Consider the following 27,185-nt stretch of genomic DNA (forward strand, 5'->3'; position numbering starts at 1 on the left):
GAGGGGCAAGGCAAGGGAGAACAGTGGAACACCGCACACGTTGTTTTGAAGTTTAAGCTTTGCACTCAAAAAACATTAACACAACTTCGAAGTTGTATCTCATCTCTTCTCCACGCTCTTCTCGCACATTCTTTCGCTTTTCCCTCTTAATCTTATGACCTCGTTTTCACACCAGCTATCCATTAAGGTATGCTTCTGATTGCACAATTCCTTCTCTCTCACACGCAATTTCTCAATCCTTTTACGTTTTATTCCATCTCTGTCTTTCGTAATTATTCGTATTTCCTACGATTTATTCATTTATTTCGAGCTGTTTCTTTCGTTGGCGATTCAGTGCTGGATCTCGTGCCTTGTATTTGGAATTAAAACATTAATTGATTCGTTTTTTGTGTTATCATTGCAAAATTGTTTCACACTGTATTCAGATCCTTTCCACTATGATGATACGTTATGATGATGTGCTTGTGTGTGTGTGTGTGTGTGTTTTTTTTTTTTTTTTTTTTTTCCTTTTCAAATTCTCTCTGTTTACTTTGCTTAACTGTGCTTCTTGTTCTGTCAGCACGTATTAGTCTCTTTCTGTTACAATTTAAAGCATTCATGATAATGGCGGATTACTAAGAGTAGGATTTGTTTATCTACTTGTCATTGTCTTGTTGCTGACTTGGAACTTGGCGGTCCTAATTCTGGAGAGGAGAGAGTGAGTTGGCCTTAAAATCGTAGTATAGCTTTTTTCTAGTTATATTAACCTTGACGAAAGCAATGAGGTTATTTTTTTTAACTCTCTAATTAGTCTTATGTGGAAAAAGTAGTAGAATATCAAGTAGCCAAGCTGTAAATTTAGTTGAGCATGTTCCTGGTTTTTATTTTACTTAACGAACATGTATGATGTCAGCAGTATCTTGATGCTACTCAGAATCTTGTACAAGAACATATATTTTCTATGAATTAATTGTATGAGTTAAAATATTTTTTCAAAAATGCTATTTCTCAATGAATTAGAGATGTAAAACAATCAACTGCATGCTCATTGTTTTTGGTTCCATTTCATTATGTTCAAATGTTCAACATTTTTTTGGTCTTGCAGAAATCAATTTAATGCTGTGTATGAATTGCTTATCCTGACTTTTAATTACAGTTTGATCATTAAAACTATTGAATATTGAACCTTGAGTTATGACAATGAATTATCTAATGAATGGGTATTCTTCTGCAGCACAGTAAGTGTTGAAGAAAGACAATAATTTCAATGTACTTGAGGAGAATACAGTGCAGAGATAGGACATGGGCTTTGGTGTTGCAGCCATCAAAATACTTCTTTAGGCCAAGATTCTATGATCATCCATACTTTCAATCTTTGTCCCCTAAGATCACTGTGAAAGAATATTCTTCACATGGCAGGATCATCAGAAAACATCTTTTAGGTTCTGATTCATGTAGGCATACTTCATCTAGAAATAGTTTCACTGGTCTGGATAAAAGGCCTAGTTTATGTCTTAATGGTACTCAGTTACGTTCCTATAGTTCTGAAGGTGATGGAAGAAATGCAAGTGAGGATAATCATGTACATGTTAGTGATGGAGCTAACTTTGATAAAGGAGAGAATCAAAAAGAGAAGTTTGGGAAAGATATCGAGCACTGCAATGCACATACACGACTTGGAGAACAGGAACAAGAGGAATGGCTTAATAATGAGAAGCTTTCTATAGAAAGTAAAAAGAGAGAATCACCATTTTTGACAAGAAGGGATAAGTTTAAAAATGAGTTTATGAGAAGAATTATTCCTTGGGAGAAAATAAACATTTCCTGGGAGACATTTCCTTACCATATTAAGTAATTACTTGTTTTTCCTATTTGTTCTTTTTCAATATAGTCTCTTTATTGCGGAATTAAATTGTATGTTTCCATCTGTAGTGAGCATTCAAAAAATCTTCTGGTGGAATGTGCTGCTTCCCATTTGAGACAAAATAAGTTTGCTTCATCTTTTGGCACTCACCTCCCATCATCAAGTGGGAGAATATTGCTTCAGAGCATTCCTGGTCTGTCATTTATTTCATAATTTTTGTCTTTATTCTGTTTAATTTATAATTTTTATTTTGGATGCATTTCCATAACATTTATGCCTCAGTTGTTTAGTATAGTTTTTATCATAAGTCTGAATATTGTTGCTGTCTTTTTATCTAAAGGGACTGAGCTGTATCGGGAGAGATTGGTTAGAGCTCTTGCACAAGATTTACAAGTTCCTCTGTTAGTGCTTGATAACAGCATTCTTGCGGCTTATGTAAGTTCCAGAAGAACTTAGACAAACAATTTTTTGGTATATAATAGCAGTGGTGCTAGAAAGATAATATTTACATTATTTGAATTGTTATGCAGGATATTGACGATGATTTATCATCAGATTATGATTCTGATGAAGATAATGCAGAGTCTGGGGAGGAGGGTTCTCTGGAATCGGAGAATGAGGTTGATAATGATGCTAGCAATGAAGAAGAGTGGGCTAGCAGTACTGAGGCGAAGTCAGATGCAAGTGATAATGAAGATGCAATAGCATCTGCTGAAGCTCACCTTAAGAAGGTTAAAGCAGCTGTTCTTCGGAAACTTGTCCCTTACAATGTTGAAGAATTTGAAAAGGTTTAAATACAGTCAACTGTTTACTGTGGAAGCTTTTATTTAATGCACACTGCACAAAATGTAACTTAAGATGATGAATATTTAGAAAATATTATTCTAATGCTAGTGTTAATGAAAATCTATTTGTTCATTATCTTGAAATTTTTCACTCCATCTACGTAAATCTAGTTTTGTGTTATTCTATTACTTACGAAGATTATTTATGTTTCATTTCTATATAAGCAATCTGTTATTTACACTGATAAATAATAGGAAATCACTTTAGCATTGTGCATAACAAATAATGAAACATAGATTTCTAATTTTTGGTGACTACTTTAAAAACAACTAGATCATAATTTTTTTTTTGGGAGGATGTTTATTTGTGCTATTGTTGCATTATACTTAAGTAGGAATACAACGGTTGAAGTTGATATTTGGCAATGTAGTCAGGACAATCTTAAATAAAGTTCAATGTTATGATAGATTTTTAGCAATTATTTTAATTGAAACTTGTCTTAATCTTCTCTCAAGTATTATTAATATTTAGGCTTGTAAATAAACTTTTGACAGATATTTTTATATCTCATTACTACCCCAAACTTTTGACAGATAGTGTCTGGAGAATCCGAGAGTTCTGAGTCATCCAAGTCGAATGATGCCGAATCTTCTGATAAATGTGAATGCCAGCTAAAAAAAGGTAACATGTTCAGCTTGCTGGAAATTTGATCATGCATATGAACTTGCCAAATGTGTTTTGTACATTATCTACTTGCAAGTAAAACTAAGACATCAATTGTCCTCATCCTATCAAGGATTATATATTTACTAGTTAACCGATTATTATGAAATTAAGCTCTCATGCACAGTGAACTATTCCTTGCCTTATTCCTTCATGATGACCTGCAAATGGAAAAATCATTTATACTGTTGTAATTATGAGGTTTTAAAATACAGGGAAAAGTAACTTTGAATATTATTTACTTGTGTATTGTGATATATTACAATAAGATGTAATTGGATAATAAAACCAAAAAGATTGATCCATATTAATATTAATAATCCTAACTAAGGAAACAAATCACAAAATAAACATGAAAACTAAGAAAGTATTACAACTAATCCTAATAGATGATTTCTAAGACACTCTAATGTATTCTAAGATATAGTATTGATAATATCCCAACACATACTTCTCTGAACCTTGAGACTTCCTTTTCTCAATGCTCCAAGGTTCAATCCACTAATCTGTTTCCCAATAGCATCAATTCATGGTTAATCATTCCATTAAAGCATTAAGAATAAATACAAGCACTTAATGGAAAGATAGAAATTTTAATTAAGATGTAATAGAATCCACAAGAAATTCATATTAGGTTCATCATCCCATAACCTAGAGAACTATGTACACATGATGGAAGAAAAAACAAAAATAAGAAAGAAAAAAATTCGACAGAATTCCATTAGTGTTTGAAGAATCTGGAAGTTGATTCCCTAATATTGAATCTCCACTGACACCAACCTCTAAAATAGTTGCCCTTTTGGAATATGAAGATATGACACAAATGTGTAAACAAGAAACCTCTAAAATGAGTCTTCAATATGATGTCCTAATCCTAAATTCTTGAAATTCTTGTCTGGTCTTTTAATATGATCGGAGATTTGGCAGCCTAGTGAGTTTTGACAACCTTGATGTTTTACCCCTTCCCATGATCCTCTTTCTATTTTGTTTTTCTGTTTTTGATGATGTTTTATCCATCCCTTTGTTTTAGTTTTTCACTTGTTAGATAAAATAGGTAAATGGAGTCTAAGGTGCTGCATGGTGTTGAGAACCTTCTATTTTGGTTTCCATGATTAGAGGGATGGGAATGGTATGTTATTGAGAAGAGAGGGAGAGGAAGAACATAATACGAATTTGGTTTGATGTGATGTAATGGGGTGAAAGAACCCTCCATGATTGAAATTTGTCACACTGTATTTGTTTCTCTTGTTATCTGGCTCTCCTTGTTTGAAGGAGCTATGATTTGATCACTGGAAGTGATACTACTGTTATTTCTATAAAAAACAATGCTACTTGCATATATCTTTCCTCTAGACAATATTGCGTCTAAGACCTGGAGTAGTGATACAGGAAGCTGGTCACATAATTGAATTATTTTACATTGATTTGCTTGGATAACGTTTTCCTAAATCCCGTTAGCAAGTATTTGATCACTTTTAGCTTTGAATAGATTCACTACTATGCATATTAGAATTTGGGTTTGTACTTAACTCCAAAATCTTGCTTTAGAGGTGAGGGTTGCCCTCCATTTATACACATAGTTGATGTGAGTTCATCACATTTCTCTTACACTAAGGGCTGAACATTTCAAACGTGGAGTTTGTAGAAGTAGAAATCTAATTTTATATTTGAATTTGGGCTCAAGCCTAACTTTATCCCAAAAGTTAGTTCTAGAGTCTAGAAGAGTTGCTTCCCATTTATAGACCTGTTTTGGTGATATCAATAGTTGATGTGGGATTTCCAAGACTCTCACAATGCATAAGTTGTAGCCCAGTTTTTTTTCCTTGCTCAATTGCATTATGTGATTCATGTAGCCGACTTCACCTAGAGGGAGAAGGCTTTGTTGCTTTGTTTTTATTGTTGAATGTTGTAGCCCAGTCTTTAGTGCTGGAAGATAATGTATTTCTGTTTGTTGCACTTGTGATATTGAATGAATTTGGGATTATGCAAACTTTTAATGACTCATCTTCTAAGCTATTTGCTTTCATTTTCCCATTTTTATTAACATTTATGTAAATGTCTACATTACTGCTTTGTTACATTTTTCTTAGGTGACCGTGTGAAGTACATTGGGCCATCTGTTCAAGTTACAGATGAGGATAGGTAATAAAATAATTCCCCTTTTTTCCCCTTCTCCCTAATATTGATGTGCTTACTTTAGTCCATCATCTTCCGCAAAGTTGCTTTTTTTGTGTTGAAACTTGAAACATTCATTTAATTTATTTACTATGGCTGCAAACATGACTGGTTTTGATGAATCATTGGGGAAGATTTTCCTCAGCTAACTACATATTTTAAGCAAATGGTAGACAATTATTTCTTTATTGTATTTTCAAATAAAAGAAGAAATCTTGTTATAGAACCATGATACTAATGCAACTGAAGGATGAGAAATATATGTTGTGGTACCTAAAAAAATAAATAGCTGAAGAGGCTATGAAATAAACATGTTTGCTATTTGCATATCAGAAGATGCTGTTCCTTTGTAACAGGAGAGCCAGAGCACCATAGAATAGTTGTATGCACAAGTTGGTTCTTAAAATATGAAGGGAAAACAAGCAAAGAGATCCCTTGGGCATTTATACATCAGAGAACTGCATAAATGATGCACTGCCAGTTTCTTAGATGATGCTTCAAGGATTCCTGATGACCTCTTGGGATTTGATTTAGAAACTCAAGCTGATAAATGAATATAATTATTAATTCCATTGTTCCGAAAAAGAACGCAAGAAAGCATCTTCATTCATTAATAAGACGTTAAATATTGCACAAATGATGACAATTATTATTTGTGCATGATGTTGAGGTGATTATTGTTTTTTTGTGCTTTTCATGCTTGTGGGCTTTGTGGCTATGGTGTGGTACTATTGGTGATTATAGAGGAAGTGGTGATACTGTTGGATAGGGGTAAACTTGACAGCCTATACTAAAATACCATTACCTTCTATGTGCTTTTCAAATTTGACCAAAGTTCAAGGAATATCTACATCACACTATTATAGTATTATTGGTAATTTTAGAATAAGTGTTGATATCGTTGGATAGGGGTAAACATGACTTAATCAATCTCAAATCTTGTGATATGGGGGTTTTCTTTTTAAATTTTGTGATTGAATTCTTAAATCTGAAGATTATAATGGGATAGTGTGGAAACAACTTCCCATGGATTTTTTTTGTATACTGATTTCTTCCCAATATAAGGTCTTTAGGAACCCGTGATTCATTGAAGTCCTTCAGAGAATTGAAAATAGAAGTTCTTATATGATAATCTGATTTTTGAGTAGTCAACTAATTGATATTCCTGTATACCATAGTACAGAAGTAAATACAGTTATTTCTGGTGGATGTCTTTGTCCTTGTTCATTTATCATGTGGTGTAATTATATATGCCAATATCTGGTGAGCATTTCTAATTTTATGTCGTTTTTCTTTAAGCAACATTTCAATTTTTTATGGTAATAAGTTCTAAAACTATCCTTGTAAGTGTGTTTGATACAAGTGCTCAGTTAGTGGGTGCAAGTCACATAATTCTAAACTGTACATTAGGACCTTGTAATTTTGATGAATGTCTTAGGACATTGAGCCCAAGTAATTACGAAGCCGATATTCTGTCCAAAAATGATATTTTGAAACCTTTGTGCTGAAACTTCAAATATAGTTTGAAAGAAAGGCACTATAAGACAACAATTAGCATGTTGTCAAATTTTTTGAGAAGTGTGGTTCTAAGAGAGTTGCCTCGGCTGTTTCTTGTAAAACCATTGTATCATCCCCATTGGACTTTGAGCTAGCACTCACCTGACATTGGCATACATAATTTTATCACAGGATCATACTGGGGAAGATACTGACATCTGATGGTCCAACTAGTGCATATACTATTATACATGGCAGGTGGGTTGGTAAGTCATCGCTATGTGTAGAAGTCAAACTGTTAAATGCCTTTCACCCTTTGGCATTACATTGAAACCCTTTTTTCTTTAAATATGCAAACATTGATGATAACACATAATATAAACTGGCTTGCATTTAATTTGAGCTTTGATTGGAGATGCGATCTGACCTGGAAAAGCTTGCAATGTGACCCTACAAGGAATCCTACAGTAATCAATGTTTAGGTTATAGAATGTGAAGTGTTGTAAATACTAGTTACAGTGATTGGGTGTACTGGGACTAGGTTTGAGTTTTGCACAATCACTCCTTGTAAATTCCATTAAACATAGTTAATTTCCTCTCTGTTCTGCCCATGGACATAAGCATAATAGTTTGCCATAGTTTGAACCATGATATTTTTTTGTATCTTTCTCCTTCCAATTCTCTATCTGTGCCTCTGGTTACAGTGTAACATGTGGCAGACAGTAGCTGGTCATTTGAATGCAATGTAAACGTCAAATGTTGACATCCACTTTAGCTTTCTGCTTTTTTTTTTTTTTTTTGTGTGTGTGTGTGAAAGATTTCTGCCTTTTATTTCTATCTGATGGTTACCTAATAATTATTTCCTTGAGTTGTCTATTCGATTTTCCTTTGAATTGGGAGATATCTATCTGCTATCATTCTGTTTCCTTTCTTATTGTGAGTTCCTTTCCTTAGTGAAGTGATGAAGCATGGAATCAGAGTAATGATGGGCATGTGGCCTAGAAACAGTTGAATGTATTTTTGTATGAATTGGGATTTTAATCTTATTGGTTAGGAGTGTATTTGTCCTTTCTGAACACCATTATTGAGGTTTCAGGAGAAGAGATGCTATGTGAGGGTATGTAGCACATTTTGAGTTGCATTCAAGCAATGATTTTTCCCCATAAATCTTCTTTGGGACAGGATAGTTTTCCTGGCTTCTTTGTGGGTTTATTTGATTATGTTCGTGGCTTTTTAAGGAGTTTCTTTATCGGTGTAAAAAAAAACGGAGTTTCTTTGTCAGACATGCAGGGGAATTGAGTGCTCTTTTAGGTTGACTTTTTTATTTCTATTTTTCCATGTTTCTTCTGATGTGGAGGGTTCCTGATTGGCTGATCATTCTACATTATAAACATTTTTGCAACCTGTAATCACTAACTAAACTCCTGAATTTCTCAATAACTTTTATAGTGTAATAGTATCTATGGGATAGATTGGTTATTCGTTTCTTATTTTTGTATTAGGGAAAAAAGTGTAATCAAGGGCATACTTGCATTTGGATGTGTGACCATGTAATAACTGTATAAAGTGAACCTGTTTTTTTTTTTTTAATTTTAAATTTGTATTCTTTTCATTAAGTTCAGAGATTGGCATGCTATGTTGCATGTTTCTTGACTTTCTTTTTTATTCCCCCAATTTTTTTTGGTATTGATGTCATTAATTCTTGAGGATTTCTTATCCTCTTGTATTTGTTTCTTTCTTTCTATCTTAATAAATTATTTGGTTATAAAAAAAAATGAATAGTTTAGAGAATAAAATGTATTGCCTACTTGACCAAACAAATTCTTGACTATTGCGTTCTTTGTGCTTGTTGCAAAGTTTAAATATTAATAAATTTTGATCTTTGGTGTGTGGCTGGTCATCTGATCTAATATTTTTTGGGGGGCTAAATTATGTATTTGGTCCTCACAATATTTAGATTTCCCTATTTAGTCTTGTTTTAAATAAGTTATTATTTACTCTAGTAAGTTTTTATTTGGTCTGCAGAAAGAATTTTCCATTCCCATGTATAGTCCTTTTGTTAGGCCTCTGTTTATTTTGTCCATTAATTGCCAATGTGGCTCTTAAAAATGAGGGACCAAATGAAAAAGCTCGTCATTTTAAGGGAAACCAAAAAGTAAATGAAAAACAATACTATACAGACACACCTAACAGAAGACTAATAAAGGGACTACATGGAGAATGAAAATAAATTATATGGACTAAGTTATAACCTTTTTAAAAATGAGGGGCCAAATGGAGAAGTCACACTATTGAGGCATTAAATACATAATTTAACCTATCTTCTGCATGTATTCTGTATTGTCCTTTTCTGGTCATTGATTTTTATTTCTGACGCTGAGGTTTACTGTTAATAGTTAGGATGTCTTTCATTTTTGTGCTATCTTATGATGTGCTTTTAAAATTATGGCTTGATTTTCCTTTGATGGTATTCTTCAAAATATATTTTATAGATATACACAACATATTAGGTGCAAGTGGGAATTATATGTTTCAAAGTTGCTTATAGCTTGCAGGTTATTCTTTTTTTACAATTTTAACTAAATGTGGATATATTTCAGGCCATTAGCTAAAGGTCAGAGAGGAGAGGTATATGAGGTTAATGGAGATCGAGTTGCTGTGATCTTGGATATTAATGAAGATAAGGTCAAGGAGGGCGAAGCGGAAAACCTAAATGATGATCGTACAAAACCTCCAATTTATTGGATACATGGTAAATTTTTCTTATTCAAAATATAGATGAATATCATTCTTCTAAACTCTTTTCTCGTCTTCAAAATATGGTAAATGACACCCATATATTTTCCATGTTTAGATGATTGTTAGGAGATACTTCTTATGTTTCCAAATAGCCAAACTATCAATTTTCCTCTGCATTTTTATATATCTTGTACTGAATTTCCCATCATTCATAAACAATTATCGGGATCAGAATTGGATCTCCTTATTTCCTTCATTAGTCTTGCATATCTGCTCTATTTGCTTCTCCAATCCCTCCACTCTTGAGTCTAGCAGATTGGACCGATTGTTGAACGCACAGAGTTCTGAATAAAATAGAAATAATTTAGTTTTCAGGCCAGATTTGAGTAGGAACACAAGGTTTCCCTCTACCAAGGAGTTTCCTCTTTTGAAATATAAAGAATAACAATGTGATGCATGAATTCCTTCTTAAAAGTCTAACACAACTTATATATTTTTATAACTGTCACGTCATAACCTATAAGTATAACTGCCTAATCCAAAATTAATATGAAAATAACTGCCTAATAACTTCCTAATACAAATTGTAACTGCTTATATCAGATTTGGACTTATCATTTTGTAATAAGATATTGGTTATAATCGAAAAGGTCTTATTGATAAAACTTTCATTTATCCAAGATGTAGGCATAGGTGGAAAAATGGGATGAGTTGATGGCTCAGAGTTTGATGGTTATGTTTTTATTAACTTACTATCGAAGGTTGTTGTAGTAGTTTATGTCCTAGGACTTAAGAAAGTATTGAGGATATTGCTTGTGAACTATGGCAACTTTGACATATGTGAACTTGAGCTTCACCCATTTTGGATATACAAATATTTTTTTTTGTTTTTTTTTTAAGTAACTAAGAGTTTTTAATTTGATAACAGTTAAGGACATTGAGAATGATCTTGATGCTCAATCACAGGATTGCTACATAGCAGTGGAGGCCTTATGTGAGGTACAGTGCTATTATATTATTAATTTTTTTTTGAAATCTCATAATAAGATTACCACAATCTTGTTTTCCTGATTGGTGAACCTGACTCTTGTTCTTGCAGGTTTTGCATTGCAAACAACCTCTTATTGTCTATTTTCCAGACAGTTCACAATGGTTACATAAATCAGTTCCCAAGTCAAACCGAAATGAGTTTTTTCGTAAGGTTGAGGAGATGTTTGACCGGTTGTCTGGCCCTATAGTATTGATTTGTGGGCAAAACAAAGTTCAGTCAGGATCAAAGGAGAAAGAACAATTCGTAAGATTCAATTGTTATTTTTGGTCATGAAGTAATAAGATCTAAATGTTTGTCATTGAAATGTTAATTAATGCATTTACTTCCATTTTGTAACTAGTAACATTTTATTTTGACTTTTATCGTTGATCACATGTGATTTTTGACAGACAATGATACTTCCAAATTTTGGACGTGTCGCTAAGCTGGTAATGCTTTCTATCTTTCTACAAAGTTATGCATTCCCTAAATGTAATGTTGCAGAATTTATACATGATTGAAATTGGTGTCAGCTTTATCCATCTCCCATATGTACATTCTCCTTCTTCCAAATAGTGTGGCTTTGAAGAGTTCACATAATTATATTTTTTTATGCATTTGTTATCTTTGTTGGTAAGTTGCTGCTTTAGTCTCTTTAATAAGTGACTAAAGCTATAGATAGTAAAATTGAGAATTTGATTGTAATACTAGATTTTTGTTTTTATAATATAATACCTGCTTCGATGTCATAAAATTGTATTTGACTTTCTGCTGTAAATATATGATGTTCATGTGAATTTGACTTCCCTTCTTTTATGGTAATTTGTTTTCCATCATTCTTGCTATTCTATTTGTGAAAATATAGATCTTATGGGGACTTTTATAGGTATTATGTGCTTTGTTTTAGTGAACCTTTTGTTTTCTATTTTGGAGTGCATTAGATCAGGTTGAGATCTTCCCTTGAGCCATTTTTTCTGTAATGGATATATAAAAATGATTGATATCTTGTCTATTTACTACTTGCAAATTATTGAAAACCATTAGGCTTCAAGCTCATCTTTTTGTTTCATTAGGGGAAAGAGGCCTCTGTATTTATTTTTGAGGGGATTTTGAGAGATGATTGTTAAAGTGTGTAGTAAGAATTTAGAGGTAATAATGTCCCATGAAAAAGTGGAGACCAAAAGGGTGGTTACCAAAACCTATTTCTTTTATAATAGGTATAAATAAATATAATAGCTACAAATGATAAGATCATAAGAGAGTTATTTTTGTTAGATATATGATGATACTTCTTACTCTGTATGCTACCATTCTAAATATTGCGAGTATTTTTCCTTTTCAATTTTCTTGTAAGATTTGTTATGGCCATTTATATGGGTGCCCAATGTACTTGTAATCTGCCCTGGTGTCTGATTTATCATATGTTGAGTTGAATATGGATGCTGAAACCGGTGGTCAATAAAAGCTAAAAGGGTAGATTAGAAATCACCAAATAATTTTATATGGTCCCAAAATTGAATTCTTATTGATAACTGTTTACAGCCTCTTTCTCTGAAGCGTTGGACTGAGGGAATAAAAGGGGACAAAACATCAGATGATGATGAAATTAACAAGCTCTTCTCCAATGTTTTGAGTATACATCCACCGAAGGTAATTGTTTTGCATATGCATCCTGCTAAGTTAATCATTATGGTTGATGAATCACAGGGTAATTGTTTTGTCTACACTATTACTAGGGATGGGAAATTGGGAATAGGCTAGGCCTTTAATAGTGGATTTATGGCCTGACTTCTTTAAAGCCGGACTTTACCTCTTTAATAAAAAGGTAGGTTTAGGCTTTTAAAAAAACCTATTTATATAAAAAAGCCAGACTTAAGTTTATAGAAAAGGCTGTTAGGTATGATAGATCAGCCTATTTATTTATATAATAATAAAAAATAAGATATAAATTATTAAAAATATAAATAAACAAATAAATTTATAAAAAAAAATAAATTATCAATATTTAATATATTTTTTTATACCATTATTTTATTTTTATTATAGGTTTATAAGCTTAGATCTATGCATGAGCGTATATCAACATACATGATTAGACATGAATTGTTCTTTCAATAGAAAATGATTTAATTTTTCTCTTATATTTCTTTTAAAATTTATATTTTAATAATATTGAGTAAACTATATTTTAAAAATAATTTAGTTGATTTTTAAAAATTAAGTTTATTGGCCTAATTAATATTAATAATTTAAATTGGTTTTTAAATAGGTTAATAGGTCAAGTATACTTTAAAAAGGCCAAGCCAGACCTATAAAAAAAAGCCTATGATAGATAATAAGCCAAGTTTAGACTTTAATTTTGCAGAACAAGTCTAACCTATATATTCAAAGTCTGACCTGGTCTGGCCTACTTCCATCCCTAACTACTACTACAAGGATTCTGAGACTTGTCAAACTCTACACTTAAGTATGAAACATTTGAAGTTTTGAACATCTCTGTACACTACCCCACCTCTACTATAGGAACAATATCTAGCAAGCAAGAATATTAAAATGCCAATGTGCAAGTGCAAGTCTTAGTGAAGATATTTTTATTCATTACTAGCCAGACATATATATAGGAATATTATCACAGTAGAAAACTAAAGTGCAAGTGCAACATACATGATTTTTTTTAATAGTTTTTTGATATATTTTTCCTCATCTTTTCTTCACTGGCTTCATAAATTTGGATGTTCATATTGGTGGCCATTTCTGCTACGGATTTTCCCCCTTCTTCTAATCATGATAGAATCATATCTTTCTCAGGCATACATCAGAAAATATAATTCTTCATGAAGTCAAAGCAGAAATGTTATATCAGTTTCACTGTTGATTGGCTGTTTGAATTGTTCTAAGGTTTTCTGTTAAGGATTATAGAGCACCTAACTTTATACAATTTGATGAAAATGGTTCTAGTAGCTTGCCTGTTAATTTGCCTTCTGTTCTGCACATGTATTTTTTTTCTGTTTGTCATTTTTTCATCTGAAATTCTGTATGACACTTTGCAGGATGAGAATCTGCTGGTAACATTCAAGAAACAACTTGAGGAAGATAAGAAAATTGTGACATCACGTAGTAATTTGAATGTATTACGGAAGGTAATTCTCTGGTTTCTGAAGCATTTATTGTTACCCTGCTAGTAATCGATCATTATTGATGATATATTTAAGGTTATCAAATCAAGATGCAAATCTTGAATTGCCAAGCTAATTTTTATCATGAAGTATAATTTGTATTGAATCACAAGATTCAAAGACAATAAAAAATAACTTCAAATATGTCCTATAAATGATATAACATGTTCAGTGTAATAATTTTAAACTAGAAATTGATAAGTCTCATTAAACAAAACTATTTGATATATATATATATATATATATATATATATTAATTAGAAGAATGGAAACGCAATGAAATAGCCAAATAGAATGCATGCATTAAATAAGTGTGTGACAAATAAAGTAATGCTGCATTTTACACCATCAATACCAATAATTTATAGATGCAATTTCATCTTGCAGGTTCTTGAAGAACATCAGTTATCATGCATGGACCTTTTGCATGTAAATACTGATGGCATCATTTTGACGAAGCATAGTAAGTTCCATTCATTCTCTTATATATTTTCTAGTCTTTTCTTCATCAACCAATTTATTTGTATCTTTTCTCCATCCATAATGTATTATTTACCTTTCTGGAACGCAAATCTGAAATTGAGTAATGAATAAAACATATCTTAAATTGAGAAACTACAAAAAGTTCAAATGTTGATTTATTGGTTTAAATTCAGGAAGCACTTAAACTTGTTTACGCATTACTTGATTTAAGTGTAAGGGATGCATTTAATTACTACCTCGGTCCCTATATATAAGACCCTTTTTTCTTTTTTGCTTGTCCCTTTTTATAAAACTCTTCTAATTGTCAGTTGCATGAATTATATCTTCTCCAATTAGACAAAAGGTAATGAATACTTATCTCTTAAATTGGAGAAGATAAAAAGACACAGACATATCTTTCTTCCAAACATTAATTACTTAGGCGGGAAATGATTAAACGGAAAGAGAGAAGCTTAATTTAAGAGATGTTAAGGGTAATTTTGTAAAAATAGTTTAAATTATTGACAAATTTAATGCTCTTAACTAAATTAACTAATTTTCTTAAAGGGTGTAATTTAGTTGAAAGAGTTTTATAATTAGGGATGGAGGTAGTAGTTGATTGATGATGATTAAAAATAGGGGAAAAGAGAATTGTTGGCTTATTTTAAGTTTTCTTTGTTTTCCTTAATGCTAATATGCTCCTAAAGGTTTCCATTGTACAAATTGCACTCTTTCTTTATTAATAAAATATTTTATTAGAAAGGATGGGAGTACAAGGTGGGAGCATTAGTTATCTCCTTAAAGAATGAGGGCTGGGGCTGGGGTATAAGGGAGAACAATTTGTATCAGCTGAATAGGGCCTTGCAATTTTGTCAACTTGCACTCTAACATCATGTTCAAAACATGTCGATGTTGAGAATAGTTTGTTAAGCAATAAAAATGGAAAGTATTTAACAAGGAGTATAACATTTAATTTTCTGGGTACTTAAAAAGCTTTGTTTTCATTTAATACTTTCCATCTCTGAATCTTTATCAAATTTCTTAATCGCACTTGTTAGTAATCAGATTTTCCATCATCCAAACAAGATGTTTTTACATGTCATGGTTGTTGTGCATCATGTGTTTTTGTTTTCAGAAGCTGAAAAAGTGATTGGCTGGGCAAAAAATCATTATTTGTCGTCATGCTTGCTTCCATCTGTTAAAGGAGAAAGATTGTGCCTACCTCGTGAAAGGTATAAATATAAATCCTTTTACTCTATAATATATGTGTGTTTGGGTAAAATTCTAAGGTTCACCTGTACTTTGTGTGAAGTCTTGAAATTGCAGTCTCAAGATTGAAGAGCCAGGAAACTATCTCACGGAAGCCTTCTCAAAGCCTCAAGGCATGTGATTTTTTTAGTGCTACTATAAGTGATCTTTGTTAATAATTAAAATATTATTATGCATGCGGTTAATGCACTTATCATAAGAAACCTGCACCCACAAAGGGTACATAATATTATGAATGTGGTTAATGTGCGGAGGGTATGCATCTTCTGAACTATATTATACTACACTGTACTATTGGCTTAATGCACTTATCATACTGAAACCTGCACCCACAAAGAAGTACAGTTTCCCGAATATCTATTTTCCTAACAATTTTAAATTCAGGCCTTTTTTGTCTTATGTGGATTTTGTTCATGTGAATATTGTAACAGAACCTTGCAAAGGATGAGTTTGAGAGCAATTTCATTTCAGCTGTAGTACCTCCTGGTGAAATTGGGGTGAAGTTTGATGACATAGGTGCTCTTGAAGACGTGAAAAAGGCACTTAATGAACTCGTTATTCTTCCAATGAGAAGGCCAGATCTTTTCTCTCATGGAAATCTGTTGCGGGTAATGTTTGTTGTTTCTTTTATTTTATGCATTCTCACTGTAGCCAAATTGGTTATGTTCTCTGTATTCTGTGTAATTAATTTGAAGAAACATTTTCCAGCCCTGTAAGGGAATATTACTTTTTGGTCCTCCTGGCACTGGGAAAACCCTTTTGGCTAAGGCACTTGCGACTGAAGCTGGTGCAAATTTTATTAGCATAACTGGTTCGACCCTTACTTCAAAGGTAATTTTGATAACTTCATATTTGTCTCTTTCAGTTGATAGGTCTTTTGCAACTAAAACTTAAAAAAGAGACTTAGTAAAGTTTCGAATACATCTAGCTTGCTACATATCTATGAAATCCTTGATCCCTAAAGATAATCTTCTTACAAATAAAATGATAGTCAATCTCAATATTATTTGTTTGCTAATGAAAAATTAGATTAGTAGCAATGTGCAAAGTGTTCTGATTATCATAGATGATATTCATAGGCCTACATTTCAAAACTAACTCCTGGAGTTGTTTCAGCCATTAGTTCACATGTGGTAATGGCCATGGCTTTGTATTTTGCTTCTGCATGTTGGAAGGTCCCACATCACGTGCCTCAATTCCTAGGGTGCAACCTATATATTTGTTGGACAATTTTACTTAATGTCAATTGGTTTTAAAATGAAATGTAATATGGTATTAGAGTCCATAGCCTGTCTTGTAAATTGCCTATTCTAGTAGGTTCATCTGTTTTGGTAGGCATCTGTGGAAGGGGATGTTGGAAGGTTTCACATCGCTTGCCTCAATTCTTGGGAGTGCAACTTATATATCTATTAAGCAACTTTACTTAATGTCAATTGATTTTAAGATGAATAAAGGAATTATATGAGAGTGAGACAGAGAGAGAGAAAGCGAGAGAGAGATGAGAGAAGATTTACAATAGGCAAAAGAATGTAATTCATTAACCAACAGAAAACAGAGTACAGGGCAGGTTTATATAGAGCCAATTAAGATTGGTCTATAATAATCGAAATATCTATAATAACTGAAATATCTATAATAACCAAAAATAACAATAAAGGAGTAAAACTATACTCCAATAGCCCCCCGCAAGCTCAAGTAGGATGAGGAGACTCAACTACTTGAAGCTTGGACCTAAGATCACAAAATCGCGAAGGCGAGAGAGCTTTGGTGAGCACATCAGCACATTGATCAATAGCTGGAACATGAACAAAGAAAAGATCTAATTCCATATGCTTGGTACGTGCATGAAGAACAGGGTTGTGAGCAAGAGCCACAGTGCTCAAGTTGTCACAGAAGATAATTGGAGTAGAATGATTGACTTTAAGTTCAGAGAGCAAAGTTTGTATCCAAGTAACTTCAGTTGTGGCGAGGGCAAGACTCCTGTATTCGGCTTCCGTAGTAGAGCGCGCAACAACAATTTGCTTTTTGGACCACCAGGACACGAGATTTGGTCCTAGGAAGATGGAGGCACCAGATGTAGATCGCCTATCATCAGGATCAGACGCCCAGTCTGCATCACAATAGGCATGAATCGAGAGAGAGGAAGGGGAAGAAGCAGGTTGCAGACGAAGACCCCAGGACGTAGTGCCCTTCAGATACCTGAGAATTCTTTTAACAGCAGCCCAATGATGTGTAAGGGGATGAGACATGAACTGGCAGACTTTGTTTACAGAGAAACTAATTTCAGGTCTTATAATGGTAGCATATTGCAATGCACCTACAACTGAACGATAGAGAGAAGCATCCAAGAAATCTTCAGAGCCTGCTTTTGATAATTTGCTGCCAGAAACCATGGGAGAAGAAATAGGTTTTGATCCTTCCATATCAGTACGATTCAATAGATCCCGGATGTACTTACTTTGAGTGAGAATGAGAGAACCATCAGGCTGAGATTTTACTTCAATGCCAAGAAAAAAATCAAGATCACCGAGGTCTTTGAGAGAGAAGATTGAATGGAGTTGAGAGACAAGCGTATGAAGAATTGTGGAATTATTGCCAGTGATTATAATGTCATCAACATACACCAGAATGTAGATGACATTATTGGCATGAGAGTATACAAACAGAGACGGATCACATTTGCTGGCATAAAAGTTTAATTGCAGCAGAGTTGATTTGAGCTTGTCAAACCAAGCACGAGGTGCTTGTTTGAGCCCATAGATGGCTTTGTGTAGTTTGCAGACGAGATTTTTATCAGATGCTTCAAATCCTGGTGGTTGTGTCATGTAGACTTCTTCTTCAAGGGTGCCATTGAGAAAAGCATTGTTAACATCTAGTTGTTGAATGGGCCAACGATGAGTTAGGGCAAGGGTGAGAATGAGCCTGACAGTGACGGGTTTGATAACAGGGGAGAAAGTTTCATGATAGTCAAAGCCAAATTGTTGATTAAATCCTTTGGCAACAAGACGTGCTTTGTACTTTTGGACCGTACCATTAGGATTTTCCTTGACACGGAAGACCCACTTGCAACCTATAGCAGTGCGGTGCGGTGGTAGAGGAACAAGAGACCAGGTGTCATTGTGAAGAAGAGCATTGTATTCTGTTTGCATGGCAGCAGACCAGGTAGGATTAGATAAGGCTTGTTTGGTGGTTTTTGGTTCAACATGAGTTAATAGAAGTGTGGGTTGTAGACGTGGTTTGACTATACCGTCTTTTGCTCTTGTGGTCATAGGGTGCACATTGTGAGGGTGAATGACAGGAGATGAGGAAGGTTCAAGGTTGGAGGATGTTGGAATGGATAAAGTGGAGGGAGAGGTACCCGTGGCAGCAGCACCAGGGGTGTAGGAATCAGAAGTTAGGCTTGGTGAGGTTGCGAGTGGATTAGGGGAGGTGGGTCTGGTCTCATGGGAGGGTGTGGGAGTGGGGTTTATAGTGAGAGGAACCGAAATAGGATGGTGGGAGACACTAGCTGTGGAAGAGGAGAAGAGTTCCTTGTAGGGAAATTTAGTTTCATGAAACACTACGTCTTTGGAGATATAGAGACGTCCATCAGCAGCAAGACATTTGTAACCTTTGTGGGAAGTGGAGTAACCAAGAAAAACACATTCTTGGGATCGAAATTGAAGTTTGTGTTTGTTGTAGGGCCGAAGATGGGGAAAGCAAGAGCAACCAAATATTCTAAGAGAGAGATAATCTGGTGGTTGGTGGAAGAGTTTGTGATAAGGAACAACATTCTGAATAGATGAGGAGGGAAGTCGATTGATGAGATAAACGCCAGTGAGAAAGGCATGATCCCAAAATTGCATAGGTAATTCAGCTTGAGCCAACAACGTGAGACCAAGTTCAACAATATGCCTGTGTTTTCTTTCAACAACTCCATTTTGATGGTGAGTGTGTCGACAGATTAGACGGTGTTGAATTCCAACTTCATTTAAATAATTAGTGAAGGAACGATACTCACCACCCCAATCAGTTTGCAATGCTTTGATCGGGTGGTGATATTGATTGTTAACCATAGCGTGAAACTGCTTGAAAACATTAAAAGTTTGAGCTTTATTTTTGAGAAGATAGATCCACGTAAAGCGTGTGTGAGCATCAACAAAGGTGACATAGTATTGATAGCCACAGGTTGACGTAACCGGAGCAGGTCCCCATAAATCGTTGTATACTAAATCAAAGGGTGTATTGTAAACAATTTTAGACAGATTGGAAGGTAATCTGTGGGATTTACCAAGACAACAAGGAGTGCAGAAATCTGATTTATTATTGGTCACAAGTTGAATGTTGAAGTTCCGGGAAACATGTTTCATTACATCAACATTAGGATGTCCTAATCTAGAGTGCCAAGTGGCAAAAGAAACATAACTCTTTGCTGCTGTATTAACAGAGAAGGATCTGGCCGGTTGCACCTGCTGGACAGATTGTGTACTGGGAGTTGGAAGAAGTGCAGGAAACTGGTACAGGCCATCAGGACCAATCGAGCCTTGGAGGAGAACTTCTTTAGTGTCCTGTGATTTGACCAAGCAAATGTAGGGGTGAAATTCAAAATATACAGAATTATCCTTGGAGAATTGACTAACACTGATTAGGTTTTTTGTGATGGAGAGCACAAATAGAAGATTGTTTAGAGCAAATTGAAACTTAGGGTTGATTGGAGAATGAAAGGTGGTAACACCTGTGGAGTTAATGTGAAGCCCTTGTCCATTACCAACATGGATTTGATCGGGTCCTTCAAAAGGAGTAAATTGTTGAATATTTTGAGAGACATTGGTAACATGATTTGATGCCCCAGAATCCGGATACCAATTGTTGTTGCTTGAAGAGGAGGACGATGCAATCATGGCTTGAGGTTGCGCCTGGGTGGAGGTGAATTGGACTTGAGGAGTAAATTGAGGTCTAGGCCCAAGAATGCCATTTTGATGAAGAGAAGAAGAAGCAGGTTGATTGCTATACCACACGCTTGTGTTTGCATGTTGGTTGGTAGAGTGGTACGCGGGTGCTTCAAGAGGTGAGGATGGAACATAGGTTTCATCAAAACGATAATAGCAGGCAGAAGCAACATGTCCGTACCTATGGCAGACTTGACATTGGTACCCAGCAAATCTGCCTCGTCCACGGCCTGCCCGGTTGGAGAAACAGCCACCACGAAAATTGGTGCGACCCCCTCGACGTTGAGAAAAGGCAGATTGGTTTTCTTGATGGGCAAGATGTGCTTGTGGGTTCGTGACAGACAGATTGGGTTCAGGGGTGGTGGTGGTGACATTAATGGAGGCAGCGACTTTCTTCTTGAACTTGTCAAGACGGGATTCATGGCCAAGAAGCAAGGTCTCGACTTCATCTATGGTCAGAAGGTCAAAACGGCTACTGATGAGAGACACGGTGGATTCGTATTCTTCGGGTAAGCCTTCAAGAATTATATCAAGGTGTTCCTTTGGAGAAACAGAGTCGCCGATGGCTGTGAGGGCATCAACTAGGGTTTGAATTCGAAGCACATATTCAGAGATTGTCTGATTTTCAAGACTTGTATTGCGAAGTTCATTGCGCAATTGGCGGGCTTTGGCATTCATATGGGAGTGAAAGTATGAGTGAATTTTGTCCCAAAGCTGGAAGGAGGATTTGCAACCGATAACTCGTGTAAGCATGTCTTTAGACATGGAGGATTGTAACCAAGAAAGTAGTAATTGGTCTTGCTATTCCCAGGCAAGATAGGATTCAGAGATGCGACCAGCATCTCGGTCAGCAAGGGTTGCAAACTTCTTAGGAATCTGGGGGTTGACAAGATAATGATGAAGGCGGTGACCCTTGATGACGGGTTCAACCTGTTGACACCAAAGAAGATAATTCTTGGTGTCAAGTTTTTCGGAGATGGTGAGAGAAGGTGAGAGACGGATGAGAGTTAGGGGGAGGATTCTTGGGAGGGACGGTGTTTACGGGGTTAGCATGAATGGGTGGAGGAGGCGTTGGTGGTGGGGAAGAATTCATTGTAGAGGTAGATTCAGCCATAGGAAGATGTTGCGCGAGCGGAAACGGAGAGAAGAAGAGGATCAAGAAGCTCTATGATACCATAAAGGAATTATATGTGAGTGAGACAGAGAGAGAGAAAGCGAGAGAGAGATGAGAGAAGATTTACAATAGGCAAAAGAATGTAATTCATTAACCAACAGAAAACAGAGTACAGGGCAGGTTTATATAGAGCCAATTAAGATTGGTCTATGATAACCGAAATATCTATAATAACTGAAATATCTATAATAACCGAAAATAACAATAAAGGAGTAAAACTATACTCCAATAATGAAATCTAACACTGCATTGGACCGTGTGACAACATTCTACTTCCCCATGAAATGAGATTACCCCCAATAAGAACATAGTAGCAAGAAGTAGATTGTCTCATTGGACAACTTGCCTAATCTGCATCTATGTAGGCATCAATACCAGAATGGCCTTTATCTGCATACACTAGACCTCATTTCAGGAATCCCTTGATAGATCTTAAAATTCCAACCACAGCATCCCAATGACAGTATCAGTTACCCTTTATAGTTCGACCATACACTATATAAAGACTGGATAAGATCATGAACAAAACATGTCAAGCCAAAAACCTGAGGAGGATCATTAGTAAACAGTTTGGAGTGAGATAGTTTTGGACTTCCAAATGGATTTATCAAGAAGAAATATCTAACGTTTAAGACTAGGTTAGAAACTTAAATACTGAACTTGATGGAAAACACACCAAAAGAATACGAAAGTCATATACTTCAATCTGGATTGGAAAATAGATAAATATAATTAAGTAAAAGCATGTGGGTCTATAATTCACTAGTTTTTCTAAAATCAAGTTCCTTTGAAGCATATGTGATATCTTATATATTTGTTTTTTGGTTTTTTTGCTTATACAGTGGTTTGGAGATGCTGAAAAACTAACCAAAGCACTCTTTTCGTTTGCCAGCAAGCTTGCTCCTGTCATTATTTTTGTTGATGAAGTGAGTGTCTGAATGCATAACTTATGTCATTAGTTTTTTTTATAAAAATGTTTACCATATACTAGAAAAAAATGTATTTCTTTTTGTGCATTGGTATTTGCAAGTTTTTTTACATATTTTGTTATTTTAGTTCTGTATGTTAAATTGTTATTTTAACAGGAAAAAAATGCAATTTAAGAAGTTCAATAACTACTTTGAGTGAACCTTTGAGGACTAGCCTTGTCTCTTCTTTCAGACAAGTCTGGGCTCTTGAATTGACTAGTTGAAATGGAAAAAAGAAAATACGTTGGCACTTTTTAATGTCACATTTATAAGATCACTCGATGCATAGCAAGAAAATCAGTTTGTCCTTTTGGTTTTTTCCTTCCCAAAAGGCTGGAGAGTAAAAGTATACTTTAGAATTTTAAAATTCATCATTTCTCCTTTATGTAATACCTTTTTTTTTTTCTCCATTTAGTTTATTTTTACTTATGCCAAAACATTAGTGTCCACTTTCCAGGAATGCGCCTTAGAAAGTAAGAAAAAAAATTAATTAAAATATTCATTTAAAATGAGCCCTCAAGCCTATATGCTTTATCAGTTTGTCTGACTCAATAATGTCTTGGAATCTTGGTTTCTGACTAAAATTTGTATTGTAGGTTGACAGTTTGCTTGGTGCTCGAGGTGGTGCTTTCGAGCATGAGGCCACTAGAAGAATGAGGAATGAGTTCATGGCAGCTTGGGATGGATTAAGGTCAAAAGAAAATCAAAGAATCCTTATTCTTGGTGCCACTAACAGGCCATTTGACCTTGATGATGCTGTTATTCGTCGCTTACCAAGAAGGTAAACTTTAAGATTCCTCTTAGAAAGTTATCAGCTAAATGGCTGTAGTCATTTATCACATTTTTGAATTATGACTGTCCCATGTTCTGTCTGTTTTTCATACTGTCTTATATTTTTTTATCCATGTCTAGTTTGTGCGACATCACTTGCTACTTTCTGGAGGTGAATATACTTGAGATTTAAAATATGGCAAAATCAGTGAGTTTCTCTCAGCTGATGCATTATATATATATGAGAAAGGTCAGAACAAGTACAATACAAAGGAAAAGGCTACAGCCTATGACCCTTTACTCTTAAGCTAGATATGGCCAAAAAGCAGCTTTATAAAGCTATACAACTTATAATAAACAACTATTTTAACACTCCCCTTAAGCTGGAGCATATAAATTGTATGTATCAAGCTTGGAATATAGATTGAATCCTAGATTCTTAGTTAGAATGTCTGCAAGCTGATTATTAGTGCTGATAAACTCAATACTAAGTTCCTTGAACAACAGTTTCTCCCAAACAAAATGACAATCAAAATCAGTCGTAATGTTTGGTTCTCTCATGAAACATTGGATTGGATGCAATATGAAGGGCTGCTTGATTATCACAGTTCAACTTCATCAACTTCATCCACACTAGTTCACAAGTAGCCAAAGCCATAGATCTATATTTTGCTTCTTCACTAGACCGGGCAACAACACTTTGTTTCTTGTTCATCTAGAGATAATATTCCCTCCTTTAAATATTTCCCTTGTCCTCATACAACAATCCTTATCTTGCAGTCTTTTTGACATATTTGAGAATGCAAATCACAACATTCCAATGGTCAATGTGAGGATTCTGCATGAATTGACCAACAACTCCGACTGCAAAACAAAAACAAAAAATATTAGATCTTGTAATAGTGAAATAAATGAGTTTCCCACCAGCTTCCTATACCTCTGGATTTGAAAGTTTCACCTTTGTCTCTGGTTTGGGTGCATATGACTATCAATTGGCTTGCTATTTTCAAACTTGTTTTCTCCAAAATATCAAGAGCATATTTTCAAGTCAACATTTACAATAGGGAAGTATTTGATAAATACTGGAAATTACAACCTTTTTGCTAACTCAGCTTTGTGTTTGAATCATGTTTGTCTAGGATATATGTTGATTTACCAGATGCTGAAAATCGAATGAAGATTTTAAGAATCTTTCTTGCACAAGAAAATTTGGATTCAAATTTTCAGTTTGACAAACTAGCTAACTTGACTGATGGATACTCTGGCAGTGATTTGAAGGTAAACATTATTAAGTACAACTGAATCAAAACTGCTATATTTTAGGCACCACTATGCTAGACCACATTAGGAATGTGAGGGATCAAAGGGAAAGTAAGGTAGACGGCTAAGAATGCTACCTTATTTTCTGTCTCATCTCACATTAGGAGTGTGAGGGATCAAAGGGAAAATAAGGTAGATGGCTAAGAATGCTATACCTTATTTTCTGTGTCATCCCTCACATTTCTCTTGTAGTCCAGCATAGTTGTGCCTAACATTATATTTATCATGCTTTCTTATGCTGCAATATTTAACATTCCATGTGTAAACATCTCTAGTCATGTTTCTTATGCTTCTTCATGCTTATATTTGCAGAACCTCTGTATTGCTGCGGCATATAGACCTGTTCAAGAACTCTTAGAGGAAGAAAAGAAGGTACGAATATCATAAATTTGATCTTTCTTAATTGATGAATATGTGAAACTAGCTAACATTTTATGTAGCAATTTCTGGGATTCGCACACTATCCTTTTTAAAATTCTCTTAACGCACATTTGATGCACATGGTGATATTTGGTAATTACATCTCCATATTCATGGAAAATATTAATAAAGAAAAAGAAAATCTAATATAAAATATGTCCCTGTCATTGCAACTTTGTTCATCAGATCTGGATGCTGTAAAAACTCCAGGAAAATATTTATTAAATACTATCTACTCCCACAGTTAATTTATCTATAAAAACATTCAGACCTAAACAATTACTATTGAAGCCACTATATTTAAACGTCTACATTTCTGCTGCTTTTGATATAAAAATGGGAAAAAATGTACTTGTAGCAATTGAAGTATCGAGTGTTCTTGTGTGTAAAATTCAACTTAGTTGTTACTATTAATATAAAAATGAATACCTGAATCAATATGGTTATACATATCTTGAGGAAATAATTTATAATTATTTGGTGAAAAGCAACGATAACTGACCAATAAATGGTTGTAAGCATTAGCTGTTAAATAACGGGTTTAATTGTTAATGGATGATAGAGGTACCTTGAGATGTCCACCTTCCTCAGTACTAAATAGTATTTTCCATCGTAATAGGTTATTTTCTTTGTTAATCGTCTCTATTGGCTTCTAATATATAATGTTGGTTTGCATTTATTACTGAATCCCATTTTAAACAAATAAAAGCATTGTTTACCTCTATATGTACTATTAAATGGTTTTTCAAAATGAATTCTACATTTTCAAATGGTTTCAAAATGAATTCTGCATATGTGAATTCTCTTTCCACCTGGTAGAATTATAGAATTGTAGCTTCAATTTACTTTTAATTGGATTTATTTGTCTGCTGCCTCACATGGTATCTCATTTGGTTTGCACAGGGAGCCAGTGAGGGTACAACTTCAGTACTAAGGCCTCTTAATGTGGATGATTTTATTCAGGCAAAATCCAAGGTATGTATGTGTGTGTGTGTGTGTATATATATATATATATATATGATATTTTATTTGTTCATTTCGAATTATGTTCTTACAAAGTCCAAGTTGTATTTGTGGACCAGTTTTACATGATTTTTTTAAAAAATGCATTTGATGAAAATGTGTAGGTGGGTCCATCAGTTGCGTATGATGCAACAAGCATGAATGAGTTGAGGAAGTGGAACGAAATGTACGGAGAAGGCGGTAGTAGGACAAAATCACCTTTTGGATTTGGGACTTGACCTCATCACTAACCAATGCAATGCTTCTTTGATTTGATAGATAGATAGATAAACAAAAGACTTTGAGCTTATTACTTCTCACTGCCCTCTGCATTTCGGTAGCAGTGCTTTCCCAAATTTATTTATACGAATTGGTTGTTAGGAGGATGTTTCGTGCTGATACAAGAGTAATTCAGTTTAATGTATTGTAATGAAATGTAGGTAGCCTCTAATTTTGTCTAGGGAATGTGCTATCTTATGCTTAACAGTAGGGGTAATTTCCCCAATTATATATATATTTTTTTCAGCTATGTTTAATAATTAAATTTCATCATGGGATGCTGTCATTGATGTATACTGATTATTTTTTATTTTATTTTATTATTATCATTTATTTATTTTTATCGAAAATGACTTGATATGATCCTCAGTTTGTGGTTAAGCGCCTCACATCATTATTGGATTGAAATATCAAAATCATGTTAACAAATTTATTGACATCGTTCAGTTTATCCTGTAGGATCATTTTATATTCCCGGTATAATGAAATAAAATGAATCGTGACAGTATTTTATAAATAAATTGGTATCTTGAACATATTACTAAAAGCGCATCTAGTGCACCCAATAGGAGTCGAACCAAGATGATCTGACCATTTGTAAATGATTATCTGTGCCGGGTCAG

General features: G+C 34.3%; 1 protein-coding gene across 5 annotated transcripts; it reads left to right on the forward strand.

Moving 5' to 3' along the window:
• On the forward strand, positions 1-26,848 carry LOC109798393 (P-loop containing nucleoside triphosphate hydrolases superfamily protein). Of its 5 annotated transcripts, none has more exons than XM_083062731.1 (25): positions 1-187; positions 1,214-1,830; positions 1,912-2,036; positions 2,184-2,278; positions 2,374-2,574; positions 3,223-3,310; positions 5,443-5,494; positions 7,217-7,282; positions 9,625-9,776; positions 10,692-10,762; positions 10,863-11,057; positions 11,204-11,242; positions 12,336-12,443; positions 13,844-13,933; positions 14,357-14,432; positions 15,567-15,663; positions 15,744-15,813; positions 16,132-16,308; positions 16,409-16,531; positions 22,645-22,728; positions 23,367-23,551; positions 24,681-24,819; positions 25,174-25,233; positions 26,185-26,256; positions 26,409-26,848. In XM_083062731.1, the coding sequence occupies exons 2-25, from the start codon at positions 1,247-1,249 to the stop codon at positions 26,520-26,522; spliced, it is 3,063 nt and encodes a 1,020-aa protein (XP_082918857.1). In that variant the 5' UTR covers positions 1-187; positions 1,214-1,246; the 3' UTR covers positions 26,523-26,848. The 5 variants fall into 5 exon arrangements, with proteins under 5 accessions (XP_082918857.1, XP_082918858.1, XP_020214231.1 ...); XM_020358642.3 differs by having other exon boundaries at positions 2-187; positions 2,374-2,631; XM_020358643.3 differs by having other exon boundaries at positions 2-187; positions 1,219-1,830; positions 2,374-2,631.
• The last annotated feature ends 337 nt before the right edge of the window (positions 26,849-27,185 follow it).

Source organism: Cajanus cajan, chromosome 8, assembly GCF_000230855.2.
Source record: "Cajanus cajan strain Asha chromosome 8, NIPB_CcT2T_4, whole genome shotgun sequence".
In the NCBI taxonomy this organism is placed as follows: Eukaryota; Viridiplantae; Streptophyta; class Magnoliopsida; order Fabales; family Fabaceae; genus Cajanus; species Cajanus cajan.